General features: G+C 39.5%; 1 protein-coding gene and 1 long non-coding RNA gene across 9 annotated transcripts in view; one reads left to right on the forward strand and one right to left on the reverse strand.

Annotated features, from left to right (window-relative positions):
- The window catches only part of RGS6 (regulator of G protein signaling 6), a 588674-nt gene that overhangs the window by 397353 nt on the left and 176928 nt on the right, over window positions 1-14393 (forward strand). For all 8 annotated transcript variants that reach the window (XR_014059230.1, XM_081508925.1, XM_081508924.1 and 5 more), the window contains one exon: window positions 4396-4495. Coding sequence is in view for 7 of the 8 variants with exons in the window: in XM_081508925.1 (XP_081365051.1) it covers window positions 4396-4495 (100 nt within the window). In the remaining variant the exon portion in view is untranslated. The remainder of the gene's footprint in view (window positions 1-4395; window positions 4496-14393) is intronic.
- Window positions 7176-12337, reverse strand: LOC145513245 (uncharacterized). The gene is made up of 2 exons (XR_014059234.1): window positions 9956-12337; window positions 7176-9639 (listed from the first exon to the last, which is right to left on the reverse strand). It is a non-coding gene; the product is annotated as an uncharacterized LOC145513245 (long non-coding RNA).

Here is a 14393-nt window from a genome sequence, read left to right on the forward strand (position 1 = left end):
AAATAACTTGCCCAAGGCCAACACAGCAAGTCACTGAAACTGAGGTTGGCATTTCTCTTGGGCCTCAGACCAGTGTTCTTCCTACCATCTTGCTGTGGCTTCAGTTTGTAAACAGAGGATTGCTTCTCTTCACTCCTCTCTTACACCCCATGGCTATTTCAGTCCTCATAATAGTCCTCATTTCAGAGAAAACCACTATGGTACAGTGAGCGGTTTCCATTTTTCCTGCTATTTGGAAGGATGTTTTACATGCTTGTCAGTGCTGAGCTTTGAGCTCCTCTGAGAAGGGTGTCTGGTTGTCGTGAGCCATCCAGGCAGAACTGGTCAAGCTGGCCACGTGGTTTCTCCGCATGGCTTGGCTGTCAGATAAGGGCCACCTGCTTATTGATTGGCTCAGTGTCACTTAGGTCCAGCATGCTCCCTGGTGACACAGAACTTCATATTAAAGGATGACAGGGGATTGATGTTGCTCTTCTTCAGGAACAAAAGGTACCAGAAGTTAGATGGAACTCAACAGTCAAGAAAACAAAAGTGTATACCTCCCCTCTCCCCACCCCCAACCCGGAAGCTGTGATCTACCAATAGAAGGTAAATCCAGTCAAGCCCCTGGGACCAAGAGGGAAAACGCTGAGCAACAAGACACCAGCAGTCGTTGGACCAGAATAAACCCTGAGAGGGTTGAGAATCTGATTATCTGGATCAATTCTTTTTTCTCCTATACCCTCTTAGGCCTGAACTGAACTTTGCCTTCAATGCAACAGTATTAAGTGCTTTCTATCTATAAAGCATGTTGTCAGGCACTGGTTGAGGATATAAGATGAATCTTAGATTTGATGGAAAGAGCTTGGGCATTGGAGATAAGAAGAATTGGGTAAGAAATCCTGGCTTTGCCACTTACTAGCTATGTGTCCTTGGATAAATCACTTAACCTTTCTGAGTTTTAATTTCAATACCTTTGTTAAATAAATTTTAAGACCAAGAATATTGATAATTGATTTTAAATACCTAGGATTGATCATGACATTGATGTTCTGAAAATGTTTGCCATTATAATTTATATAAGCTCCTGGGAACCCATTTTTGAATTTTTGGTAGGTCTGTACTTTCACCATTTCTCTGTACACCATGAAAAAAAATTTCAGAGACAGTATTATTAGCTCATGTCACAGTGGACCATGCTATGGAATCAAACTCAGCGATCACAAATTTACCTGACATAATGCTGGTAGAATTGACCTTAAGAATTTTAAAGCACATAATGAATAGTGTAGGTGGAATTTCTACATTCTTTAAAAGATTTGGATTCTAGGATACTCCACCTCTAAAATTTATTGATTCTTGTTACCAGGTATTTGTGTGGCTTCATCAATTTTGAAAATGCATTTTTTCCCCAGAGCTCTATGTATCTGTCAGCAATAGCCACAACTTTTCTACATAGTAAATCACTCCAAACTCAGTGTCACACAATAAGCATGTATTTTTCACTAACAAGTCTACAGGTCAGCTGACTTTTAACCACAGTGAAGTTGGACCACTGTCTTACACGATCTTTGATCTAGCTATGCATTGCATCCCTTCTGCTCTGGATGTCTCTCACCTTCCTTGGAACAACAACTATCTGATGCAGGAGGGTAAAGGAGGAGGGTGAGCATCACCACCCAGATATATTGAAAGTCTCTGCTCATATCACATTCAGTAACATTATATTAGCCATGCAAGTCACATGGCTAAGCCCCAAAGTAAAGAAGCAGACTTTTAGCCCATCATGAAGCCAGGGTAAGGATCTGGGTATATATTAATACTGGGAAGGAATTAAGAACTAGGGACCAATGAAACATTATTCTACACCTCTGATGTTATAAACTATTACTGGAACATTATCCCCTTTCTGGTCACTTAAGGGGATTGTCCTGTCATCTCTGATGAGTGATCTAACCCTTGGTACATGGTGGGCCAACATAACAAGACAGATCTTCTTTAGTAAATAAGTCCTTTTAAGATTCAATGGTGTGATAAAGCAACTAAACAGAGCAGCAGAAAAAAGAATCATGGAGATATCCTCTCCCAGTCTTTAAATCCAGTCCACATCAGTAAACTGGAACTTTTACCAACTAGTGTCAAGTCAGGGGTCTAATTGAATTGAAATATTGGCTTTCCTCTAATTCCCAGTACTTTTCAAGCCATTTCATAAAAAGCAGCAATGTAACTGATACTTCTGGTTTCACATAGCACGCTAAACCAAAAGCATAGATTATTTTGAAAATATGATCGCTTTTCTAGGAATAACTCTCCTGGACTATCAATAAGTAAATACTCAAACTACTTTGAATCACTGGGTTGAGTTTAGAGGACAGAAGGTGGGGCCCTACTGAGACTATTAATAAGAATATAGATGAAAATCCTACTGATACTGTTTTCTAACAGAATACAGGTCTTCAGAGAAGGACCCTTTTTCCTGGTGTTATATATTCAACCACTGCCTAAGGGACCAGGAGCTTAAGTTCTTTCTCAATGTCAGTCCTTCTCAGGGAAATCAAGGAATATCCAGGGGAGAATGGTCTCCTTATTTGGCTTGTTCTCTGAGACTCTTATTGGGTGACAGAGCATCCCAGGGGTCAGAAGCCTGATCTCTGGGGTGTGTGGCTGGATTCAAGTTCAGGTCTACCACTGGGTAGCTGTGTGACCTTGGGAAGGTGGTTTAACCTCTAAGATGGTCACTGATGCTGCTCACAGGTGGTCAGCTCCCCTCTCTTCCTGGCACCCAAAAGACTGGACCCCCTGGCTCCTTTGTGGTTGGGTGGTGACTCATTTTGTCCAAAGAGTTGTGACATTATTTTACTACATCTGGGCTATAACATGTAATAACTCATGCAAGAGTCTTCAGAATTCTCTCTTGTCCCTCTAACACAATGGCAAGCAACATTCAAGATTGTGGCCGCTCCATCAGCCTGGGTCCCAAAGAAACTACAAGAGCACAGTCCCCCTGGTGATCTCTGATAGACTTGTAGCACGAGAGAGAAAAAATTGGTTATGTTAAACCATTGTGATTTTGAGAGTTATTTGTAGCCACAACTTAACCTAGTCTAGCCTGATTTTTACACCTCACCTAATCTCAATTTCTTTATCTGAGAATGAAGCTAATAGTGGAATTGAGGTTGTGGAGTACTCAGGGGAATGAAATCGGATAATATGTGTCTAGTACTTAGAAGAGTACTACATAATAAAGTCTAAATATATATTTGGCTGTTGTATGTTATTATTACATTATGTCTTAATCCTAACTTTGTCTCTAATAAGTTATCTATTTCTTACAAATAAGTTGTTAGTCATGTGACTTTGAGAAACTCACCCACGAATTGCTATGCTAGTACATTAGACTAGCTGAATTACAGTTTAAATTTCTAGACTTAAAATTATGTGACTTATATGGAAGTACTCAGAGAATCCATCCTGGTGTTTCAACTCCATTCTGTTGCTTAGGGGAACAAAATATGTGATAAAGCTAAACACTGTCTTCTCCTCTTTTCCAGTTGGCCTCCCCCACCGCTGGACAAACAAAAAGATCTATGTCCTTGTTACAGGTTGCTCTGTATCCTATTCTGAAGATTTCTGCCCAGGGAATTACATCTGCCTTGTAAATTCTCAGCTACAGATTGGTTTTCCAAGTTAGACACCTGTGTTCTTGGTAGTCCATCTCCTCTCTCTGTTCTTTTTTCAGTATGTGTACACAGTATCTGGTTTCATCAATACAATTTCACCTGGCTCCAGACCATAGCCCACCATGCCCTTTCTCCTGATAGCGTGGTCTTCCCTAGTCCAAAAGGAGAGGATCCTATTCTTGGCTCAAGGCAACCCCCTTCACACCACCACTCACAACCTTGAGACTTGTCCTGCAACTTCTCCAGATCAGCACTTTCCATGTCTTGATTTGTATTCTTTTTCTCCTGTGCCAGTCTGGCTGGATTCTTCTCTGGTCCCAAAGTCAGCCCTGCCTATACTTCTAAACAGCCGTGTGTTAATATATTAGAGGAAATTTCCTTTTCTTTAGGTTGAATATGGCAATTTCATGTGATTCAAATTATATATAAATCCAGTCTGGGAAAGGGGAGGAACTTCATCACATACATACTGAATTACATGTTGGATCCCATCAAGAATTTTTTTCTCCCTACCTTACTGATCAGCTTTTTGCTCTTTATATATAACCTCCTGGCCTCTGCATCCCCAGCACAAGGCCCATAGCAGATCCTGCTACTATGTTTATTGACACAGCAGAGGCCTTTCCTGATATCTCTTGTTGGCATCCATGTTCCCACATTTTGGCTGTTTATAAAGGTACCATTTGCTATTACTTTGTGAGATGCAATAACATTTCCTTTTTTTAATCTCTTTCAGATTGAAGACATCATTACAAAGATGCAAGATGACAAGACAGGGGGTGTGCCCGTCAGAACAGTGAAGAGCTTTCTCTCCAAAATCCCCAGTGTTGTCACAGGTAAATGTTCTCCTTACAAGGTATTGATGGCAACAAGGAAAGATTGCTGAAGTGTTGTGTAGCCTTGACTGTGACCTGGGAGGTGTCTAATAATTTGTGAATGACAAACATAATATGTCCAATGTGCTTCTTACATAAAGTCAAGTTCTTGTCCTGGTTTCTAGGAAGAAGCTACTCTTTGTCAGTCATTAATGTCATCAGTAAGTAATAATATTGAAAAAGAATGGTCTGACCAGCCTATGGTTGAGGCTTCTGGAAAGAAATAAGCTCATTAATAAACTAGCCATTTGCCTTATGGGGTGTGCACAAACACATAGTATTAAAGAAATTATTTTACATTTAAATAAGCTTCAAGAAAGTCTTATATTCTACAAACTACCTTTAAGTGTTTTAATTGATTGTGCTTGAACTTCCAAAAGAAGTGGTTGTAAGTTTTTCTGCATTACTTTGGGGTTTGTGTGTTTTGTGTGCTCAAATATCTCTTTAAAAATTGTTAATTGTAAAAATCTATCAAACACATGAGTATAGTTTCAAGAATAGAACCGTCACATGTACCACCTATAGCACCATGCCACTTCATAAATAATGCATAATAAGTGTCTTAGAGCCTCTGGGGAGCATGGTGGATGGCATCTACCTCCCTTTCCATTAGAGAAACCACTATCTACTCCTATACTAAACAAATTGTTGCTCTTCTTCACAATCTTTTCACATATAGGTGTATCCTTTACTATCCAAACAAGTAACCAAATAAAATTTTAGATGACTCCCTAACTATTAAAATCTGGCCATTTGCTTTCCAATTTGGGGGAACCAAAAGGACTAAGTATCTACTGCATACCTATAGAATGGCTAAAATAAAAATCCTGACAATACCAAGTGGTGGTGAGTTTATGGAGCAACTGGAACTCTCATGTACTGTTGGTGGGAAGATAAAATGATGCAGCTATTCTGAAAGTTTCTTATAAAGTTAAATATATGCTTACCATATGACCCAGCAATCCCTAGGCACTTATCCAAGAAAAATTAAAGCTTGCGTTCAGACAAAAACTTGTCAGTATTCATAACGGCTTTATTGATGATCTCCAGACTGGGAACAACCCAAATGTCTTTCAGTGAGTGAATGAATAAACAGACTGTGGTACATCCAAATCCAGCAATGATAAGGAGTGGGCTATTGAGATATGAACCAACTTGGATGAATCTTGAAGTTATTTGTCTGAATGAAAAAAATCAATCTCAAAAGATTACATACTGTGGTATCCCACGTATAGGACATTCTAAAACATAAAGCAAAAAAGCACAAAACCTATAGTGATGGAGAATGGATCTCTAGTTGATAAGGACTGGGAGTATGACGGAATTCCATGAGGTGATAGAACAGTTCTGTATTCTGATTGGGTCCGTGGTGATGACATAAATCTATACATAGGTCAAGGTTCATAAAACAGCACACCAAAAAATTCTACATACTATACATTACTTTAAAAAATAAATACACTCAGTTGAAGTACCCATAAATATGCCAACTGATTATTTAGACTGTCACTGTCTGAACTCAAGTACCAAGTGGATTTGGATAATGAACAATGGTTGTATTCTTAGTTTCTCTAATTTTGAAATTTATATAAATGGAATTATACCCTAATATTGGCCATGATATATTTTTCATACTTTTGTGGATTTTGCTTGATAAAGTCTTGTTTAGGATGTCTGTATCTATTTTCATGGGCAAGATTGGTCTGTTGTTTTTCTTACTTACCCTCCTTGCTGGTTTTGGTACCAAATTTATGGTAGCTTCATAAGATGAACCATGGCATACATCTCTTTTGTTGACATTCTATTGTCCTTTGAAAAATTATTTTACCCTTAATCTAGTTTTTAGATGTTTAATTTCAATTATTTTATTTTTATTTGTAGGTGACGTTGCATCTGGTTCTTTCAATATGTGTTCTTATTCATTCAACAAATATTTACTGAGTACTTACTATTTTCTAAGCATTATTAGCACTGGGAATTTAGAAGTACATTAAATAGATGAAAATTTCTGCTCTTGTGGAATTTATATTCTAGTAGAGGAGACAGCAAAATAATAAGGAAAGTTTATAGAAATTCAGTAGTGATAAAGACCAAGGAGAAAAATTAAGTATGAAGAAGGGACAGGAATGTTAAAAATTTGGAACCAGTGGTCAAGCAAGAACTTCCTGAGTAGGTGACATTTGAGTAAAGATGGAAGGAGATGACGGGTTGAATTATGTGGATGTTGAGGGAAGTAGCATTCCCAAAAGCCAGTGCTAAAACTCCAAGGCAAGTATATTCATGGAGTCTTGAGAAACTAAGGAAAGGGAGCTACAGCAGAGTGAAGAATGAAATGTCCCTGGTGGTCCACTGATTAGGACTCCAAGCTTCCATTGCAGGGGGCATGGGTTCATGTTCTGGTCAGGGAGCTAAGATTCCATAAGCCACATGGCACAGCCAAAAAGAAAAAACGCAGTAGAGTGAAGGAAAGAAAGGATGATAGAGATGAAGTCAGAGTGATAATAGTGAGCTAAATCATGTAGCCTCTATGTCACAGGGCGCCTGGAGGGCTTTGAGCATGGGTGACATACTCTGACTTATATTTCAGTAGGATCACTCTATTTCTTTCTGCTTACTCTGAGGAGTTTGATTGTTGATTGGATTTTCTTTTTTTTTTTGTATTGAGCTCTTTGTATATTTTGAAAATTAACCCCTTGTTAGTCGCACCATTGGCAAATATTTTCTCCCATTCAGTAAGTTGTCTTTTAGTTTTGTTATTCCTTTGCTGTGCAAAAACTTTTAAGTTTAACTAGGTCCCATTTATTTATTTTCATTTTTATTTCCATTACTCTAGAAGATAGATCCAAAAAGATATTGTGGTGATTTATGTCAAAGAGTGCCCTGCCTATGTTTTCCTCTAGGAGTTTTATAGTATTTGATCTTACCTTTAGGTCTTTAATCCATTTTGAATTTATGATGTTAGAGAATGTTCTAATTTCATTCTTTTATATGTAGATGTCTAGTTTCTCCAGCATCACATATTGAAGAGACTGTCTTTTCTTCATTGTATATTTTTGCCTCCTTTGAGATTAATTGTAGGTTTATTTCTGGACTTTCTAACCGTTCCATTGATCTACATGTCTGATTTTGCAAAAACTTCATTTTTAGACATGCTAAATTTTGGGGACCTATTATACATTCAACTGGAAATAACAAGTAGGCACTTGGGTTTGTGGATGTAGCTTTTTAAGGGAGAGTCTGAGCTGAGACATAAGTCATTGGCATATGGATGGTATTTAAAGCCATGGGATTAATGAGCTCACCAAGGGAGTGAGCATAGATAGAAAACATAGTTTGAGTCCTAAAACTTGGTATACACTAGTATAGAGTCTAGTCATGCAGAAAAGAAGAAATCAAAAGAAACTGCAAAAGAATAGTTGGAGGTGAGGAATATTAGGAGAATATGGTTTCTTGGAAGCCAAATTTTCTAGAAAGTATTTCAAGCAAGAGTAGATTTGATCTACTATATGAAATGTAGCTGATAGTCAAATAAAAACTGAGAATCAACCACTGAATTTAGCAGCATTGGCTCCACTGCTGACCTTGGTAGGTTCATGTTCTGTGAAGCATTGAGAGCAAAAAGTCTTACTGGAGTTAGTTCAAGTCAGAATGGGAAGAGAGTAAATTGAGGTGGTGGGTTTATTAACCTTTGTAGGAGTTTTTCTTAACAGGGAAAAGTGCAAGTAATATCTAAATGGGTAAATGAGATTAGGATATGTAGGTTTTTAAATTAATATGAAAGTTGCAGTATGTTTGTATGATGATGGGAATGATTCAATAAAGAGGAAAAATAGTGCAGGAGAAACATGGAAAATTCCAGGAGTGATTTCCACAAGAAGGTAAGGGATCGAATGTGATGCCCCAATACGTGGGTTGCTTTAGCTAGAAACATATACAGTGTATTCATAGGAAGAGGAGGGGAGGCATAGCAAGTACACAGGGTTGCAAATAATTGTTTAAATTTTGTTAGTAATAATGGAAGCAAAAAAGGTAGAGATGTTAAAGGATTGGGGAGAAATGAGAAGTTATGAAATAGTCATTTAGGGGAGTAAAGGGATTAGACTAGGGAAACAGAATTTTGACTCCTAGGTAGCATTAGGGACCCTCTTGATTATTATTAATATTTATGAATTTAAAGAGAGACAAATCTTTCTCCAGCCACATTCAACTCCCTTGAGTTTGGGCATGTATCAAGTAGAAAATTAGACTTCATTAGAAGTCCTTAAAAGACTATAACAAGCATCAGAGTGTGATAAATCAAAGAGAGGCAAGAGAATAACTAAAATGATTGACCATTAAAATTTAACTGAGTAAGGGGAAAAGTGAGAATACGAGATGGTAAAGAACAGTGAAGAGTAATGATTACAATAAATTTGTAGGTTCCAGTGGCAAAGGAGTTTTGGAGCTGGAGGTGTGAGAAAGAGAGCCAGAAATATAAGAGATGGTGATTGGATAGTAGAGTATCTGAAACTGAGTTTGTAGAGGTTGCAGTCAATTGGTGATGACAAGATGGAAGGTATGACCGTGGGAATAAGTGACTGAGATAGGGTGGGGGTCAAGGAACGAGGAGGTTGTGATTTTGGAAGATTGAGCTCTCCAAATGTTGAAATCACTTCTGAGGAGTGTTAGAGAGGGTACTTGTGAGTCTTTATAAAATACAGAGACACAGGGACCCACAAATCAGTATGTGACTATCATAGCAAGGGCTACAGGTGGTTTAATCTGATGTCAAGAGAGTAGAAGCTAAGTGTTCTTTTGAGAAGAGGGAGGAATTGAAGACTGTCTGAATGAAGCCATGAGAAACAGAGATTGCTTACCTACCTTCAAACCCTATAGAATAAAAGGCATGGGGCAGGGAAGATAGCCACCACCTAAGCAGGCTACAGGGAAGCAGGGCTACTGGGTAAGAGCAAGATATAGGAAATATTAACTGAAAAGGCTGAGGATATAAAAAAAATCTTACTGTGTTTTTGACCTTATGTTCCAGAGAGCAGATGAAAGCATTTCAGGAAATGGTGAGTCTGTGATCTGGGTGATAAATGCACATGGTTCCTCTGTACTATGCACTAGGGTAGGCATGGGAGAGATGACGGTGAATAAAAACCTGACCTCTGCTTTTGAAAATCTTTTAATCTACTGAGAGAAACAGATACAGGTAGACCAATAGTTATATGAGCTATGTGCTGTAATAGAAGATTACCCACAAAGCCTAGAGGAGAGAATCATGAGTTTTCCTTGAGTATATCTAGGACATTTCTCTGAGGATGTATATCAGTTATCTATTGCTGTATAACCAACTACCACAAACCATAAAGATTTTTCATTTTTCACAACTATGATTCTGTGACTTAGCAATCCAGGCAGTTCTTCTGCTGGTCTTACCCATGTGGTCCTAGTCATCCACGGGTTCATTTGAGGCTAGAGGGTCTATGATGGTCTCAACTCACTTGCTTGGCAGTGATGCCTTCTCTTTGCTGAGGCTTCTGATCATCTTCACGTTGCCTCATATCCTGTGGTACGCTACACTGGGCTGCTTCACAGCCTGATGGTGTCAGAGTTCCAAGAGAGAGAGGATGAAAACAGAAAGGCTTCTTCAGACCCAGGCTCCAGAACTCATACAGTGTCAAGTTCACCACTGTCTGTTCTTCAGAGCAAGTCACAAGACCAGCCTAGATTGAAGAGGATGGAGAAATCAACTCCATCTCCTGTTGTAGGAGTAGCAATGTCACATTGACATAGGGAGACATGATTCATTGGAGGCCGTTATCCTAATGATCTACCACAGGAAATAATTTTAGAACTAAGCCTTACTCAAGAGGAAAAAAATGACCTGGGGAAGGTCATTTTAATTAGAGGAAATAAAATTTTCATAGGTTCAAATACAGGAAAAAGTATGCCAGGTTTCAGCAGGGATGAGCTTGTTTATGTGTTCAGAGTTTAAGATGCAGTTATGTATATTTGAGGAGAGGAATGTGCTGGCAGGACAGCCACAGGAATTAAAAGGATATTAGATTTAACCTTAATAACAGATTAAAAAGAAACTTTGACATGTGGATTTTATCCTAAGGGTAATGGACTGCCATCAGGGGTTTTAAAATAGGAGGATAAATCACAGTCATATGTTAGAAGTGTATGAAAGATGGAGCAGGAAGAGATAGGGAATCTGAGACTACTTAGGGAATCTTTAGAAGTGGGAGTCTAAGCAAAAAATAAGGAACCGCCACCACAGCATCAGCTGAAACCACAACTTTAGAGCCACACCTGATTTAATCTTCACAGAAATCCTATAAGAGAATAACTGGTATCTCCATCTTATAATTGAGGAACTGCAAATTCAAAGGCAGAGATTACTTTTCCAAGGTCACACAGCTAGTTAGTGGCAGGACCTGTGCTTTGAGGGCCCACTGTGAAAGAAAGTAAGATTCAAGACATCTGAGGAAAAGGTTGAATATAAGATCAATAGGACTTGGTGACTAGATGTGGGGCATAAGATAACTCATTTAAAATTGGATCCAAGTTAACATGATGGATTGAATACATACATCTTTTCTCTTCTGAAACGCCACAAAAGTCATGATAAAGGATTTTTTTAAAAGACGTGATCCCAAAGTTGGAGGCCGTAATAATAATGATCGAACATGGAAAGTAAACATCATCCTTGGATTAAACAGCCTTGAAAAGATAGTCCAATTTTTTTTAAAAAAAAAAGAGCAAATAATGCTTCACTCTCTAGATGTACCACTATGGCAGAGATCCATGGAGAGTTGCTTCCAAACATAGGAGACAATGACCACAAAATTCAGGAATCTGGAAAGCTTATAGATGAATTGTAACTGACAACAATGCTGAGACAACCTAAACCATCACTAGTCAATGAAGAAAAATAAGAAACAGCTCTGTTTGAATAATGGAGTCCTCAGATGGACAGAGGAGCCTGGTAGGCTGCAGTCCATCGGGTCGCTAAGAGTCAGACACGACCTAACGATTTCACTTTTCACTTTCATGCATTGGAGAAGGAAATGGCAACCCACTCCAGTGTTCTTGCCTGGAGAATCCCAGGGACAGTGGAGCCTGGTAGGCTGCCGTCTGTGGGGTCACACAGAGTAGGACACGACTGAAGTGACTTAGCAGCAGCAGCAGCAGAAGACTCAGACACTAGTAGCATCAGTAGACCATTCTATCGAGTTAGAATGCATTTTACCAACATACTCACCTTTGGATTAATCACAACCACTTAACCAGACACTAACTTAGTGTCTACTGTCAAGTAAGAACTGGTCCCTTACAGCCCAGGCTGGGATTGAGGTGGCCAGTCAAACCCCAGGATAGAAGGTAAATCTCATGCTCGACCTGTACAAAGTATCAAACATCATTCAGCCAGTACCTGTCATGGCATGGGAAACAATTACCCATTAGAATACAGGAAATTCATTCGACAACTCCAACCAATACCCAAGAACTTCAGCCTACACCAATGAAGGATTCCATTGCAATTCTCTTGATGGAGCCACAGTTGCAGTCAATCCCATGAGTGTTACATTCAGACCCACAGCCCAAGCTAGTACCATCACAACAGCTCCAAGCTCTTCACCCCTACCAACCACCTCTAGAGAAAACCCTGGGATGGTATTTCAGGAAATCATTCCTCTTCACTCTCCTAACGTTGCTTGTAGTAGAGTGGAGAGCCACATACAGAGAAAATCTACATCACTGAGACCAGATGCCAAACCCAACGGAGGCTGTATCTACAGAACAGTCATCATCTTTTTCTCCTGCTCAGCAGGCTCCCCCAGCCTTTTGACCCTTTGTGAAGTAACCAGTCTCCCATCACAAACCAGCATACACACTTTTGAACATTTTAGGAGTTTTGTCACCTCCAGGAGGCAACAGCTGGGAGTACCCTTATCTTGTCTGTAATGGGAATCCCTTTCCTTAGTAAAGATTGGAAGGTAAAGATTAAGAATAGATCTACGTATATGTATTCACATAACTAAATCACTTTGCTATACAACAGAAATTAACAACTTTGTAAATCAACTACACCTCAGTAAAAATTTAAAAATAAGAAAAAAATAAAATGACAACAACAACAGAAAAGAATGATGGTCATAATGAAGCTAATTTAACCCACATAGTGTTCCTCTCTTCCACTGCCAGACAACAAACTGTCCACACCTACATGTGACATTGTCCAGGAGACAGCTGGAAGTGACGGACTGAAGCTCTGCAGAACATTTTCTGTAAGACATGTGGGTTTGGAAGTCATCAGAGCCTAAGTGGCAGAGGTTTTCAGAGACATGTTGTTGAGTCGCTAAGTTGTGTCTGACTCTTTGCAGCCTGATAGACTATAGCCCGCCATGCTCCTCATCCATGGGATTTCCTAGGCAAGAATACTGGAGTGGGTTGCTCGTTCTTTCTCCAGGGGATCTTCCTGATCAGAGATCTTCTGGTCTCCTGAGTCTCCTGCATTGGCAGGTGGATTCTTTACCACTGAGCCACCTGGGAATCCCTTCCAGGGATATGACTGGCTACTAACATTTGTATCTTCATCTGTAAGCTATGTACCAGTCTGTTCCTTATTTAGCCTGAGATAATTGCTAACCCACCCCCATCTCCTATGATTTTGATTTAAAATTTCCCTGCTGATGTCAAGAAATCGCCTTCACCTCTCAGGAACTTATAGGTGAATTCACAGATCTTGGTAAAATGGAGAGAGTAAAGGGATGCCCATTGGTTCACCTGGGGACCAGATATCTTGGAGTTAGGAAGGCCATCCCAGGGAGTAAATACACCGAGGTAAGGAATTAAGTATATTTTTAGAAGATCAAACATAAGAGCCATTAGAATACAATTTCTTTCTCAAAAGTGAAAAATTAAGAGCTCTAAGGGATGAGGCTTAGCAAATTTTCAGAGAACATAGCTGGAAAATTAGAGAAAGAAAAATAAGGAAGAAAGAGAATCCAATATTAGATTAAAAGCCAAGGCTCATTGGCTTTTGAGAGGGAAGGCTCATTCATAAGAAACAAAATTGCCAACCCATCTCACCTTCCAGAGGCTTGGTATTTCCAGGCAAGGTGCCCACAGAAAGGGCACTTACTGATCACCTTATCACTCCCTTTTCAGGACAGTAGATCGGCTTCCTTGGGCCCTCCTTTCTGAACATTAACTAGGTTTCAGAGATTGTGGTTGGAGCCAAGATGGGGAGGTTTCTGAGTTTCCAGCTTCCAGCCTGCCAGCCCTCTCCACTCCCCACCTGCCCTGCGTGTGATAGACATATCCTGGGCCAAATGCCTGCCAACTCCAGGAAACCAGCCAGCTTGCACGGCCTTGCCCAGCTGTCTTAGACAGTCATTCCAGGATAATTCTCCGTCATCTGAATGTCATAAGGAATTTTCCAGGGATTGAAGATTAGTTTCTTCCAGGGCATCATCAGAAAAACAAATTCCTACCTTGTAAGTGCCATAAGATAAGTAGTACTTAATTTTGCAGACAGGAAAATTGAGTCTCAGAGACATGATGTCATGTGCTTAGAAATCACACAGCTTGTCAGGGTCCAAACCAAGATAGAATTTGGATTCCTTGTTACTGTTACAGTGCTGTTTCCATTACCTTACAGAGAAAATTATAGACTCTTGAATTGGAACAGTTCCTTACAGGTGTCTGATGCATTCCCTGTGAACACAAGAATCTCTTAGGTAGCTAATCAGGGATACACATCCAAGGACATCTCTATGTTCCTGGGCTCAGAAACCTTTGCTTTCAGCATCTACCCAGATTATCTAATTCAGCCTGTTTGAATTTGGGAATCAGTACAACTGCC

This window comes from Giraffa tippelskirchi, chromosome 7 (genome assembly GCF_054371585.1).
Source record: "Giraffa tippelskirchi isolate mGirTip1 chromosome 7, T2T-mGirTip1v1.2.pri, whole genome shotgun sequence".
Taxonomy (NCBI): Eukaryota; Metazoa; Chordata; class Mammalia; order Artiodactyla; family Giraffidae; genus Giraffa; species Giraffa tippelskirchi.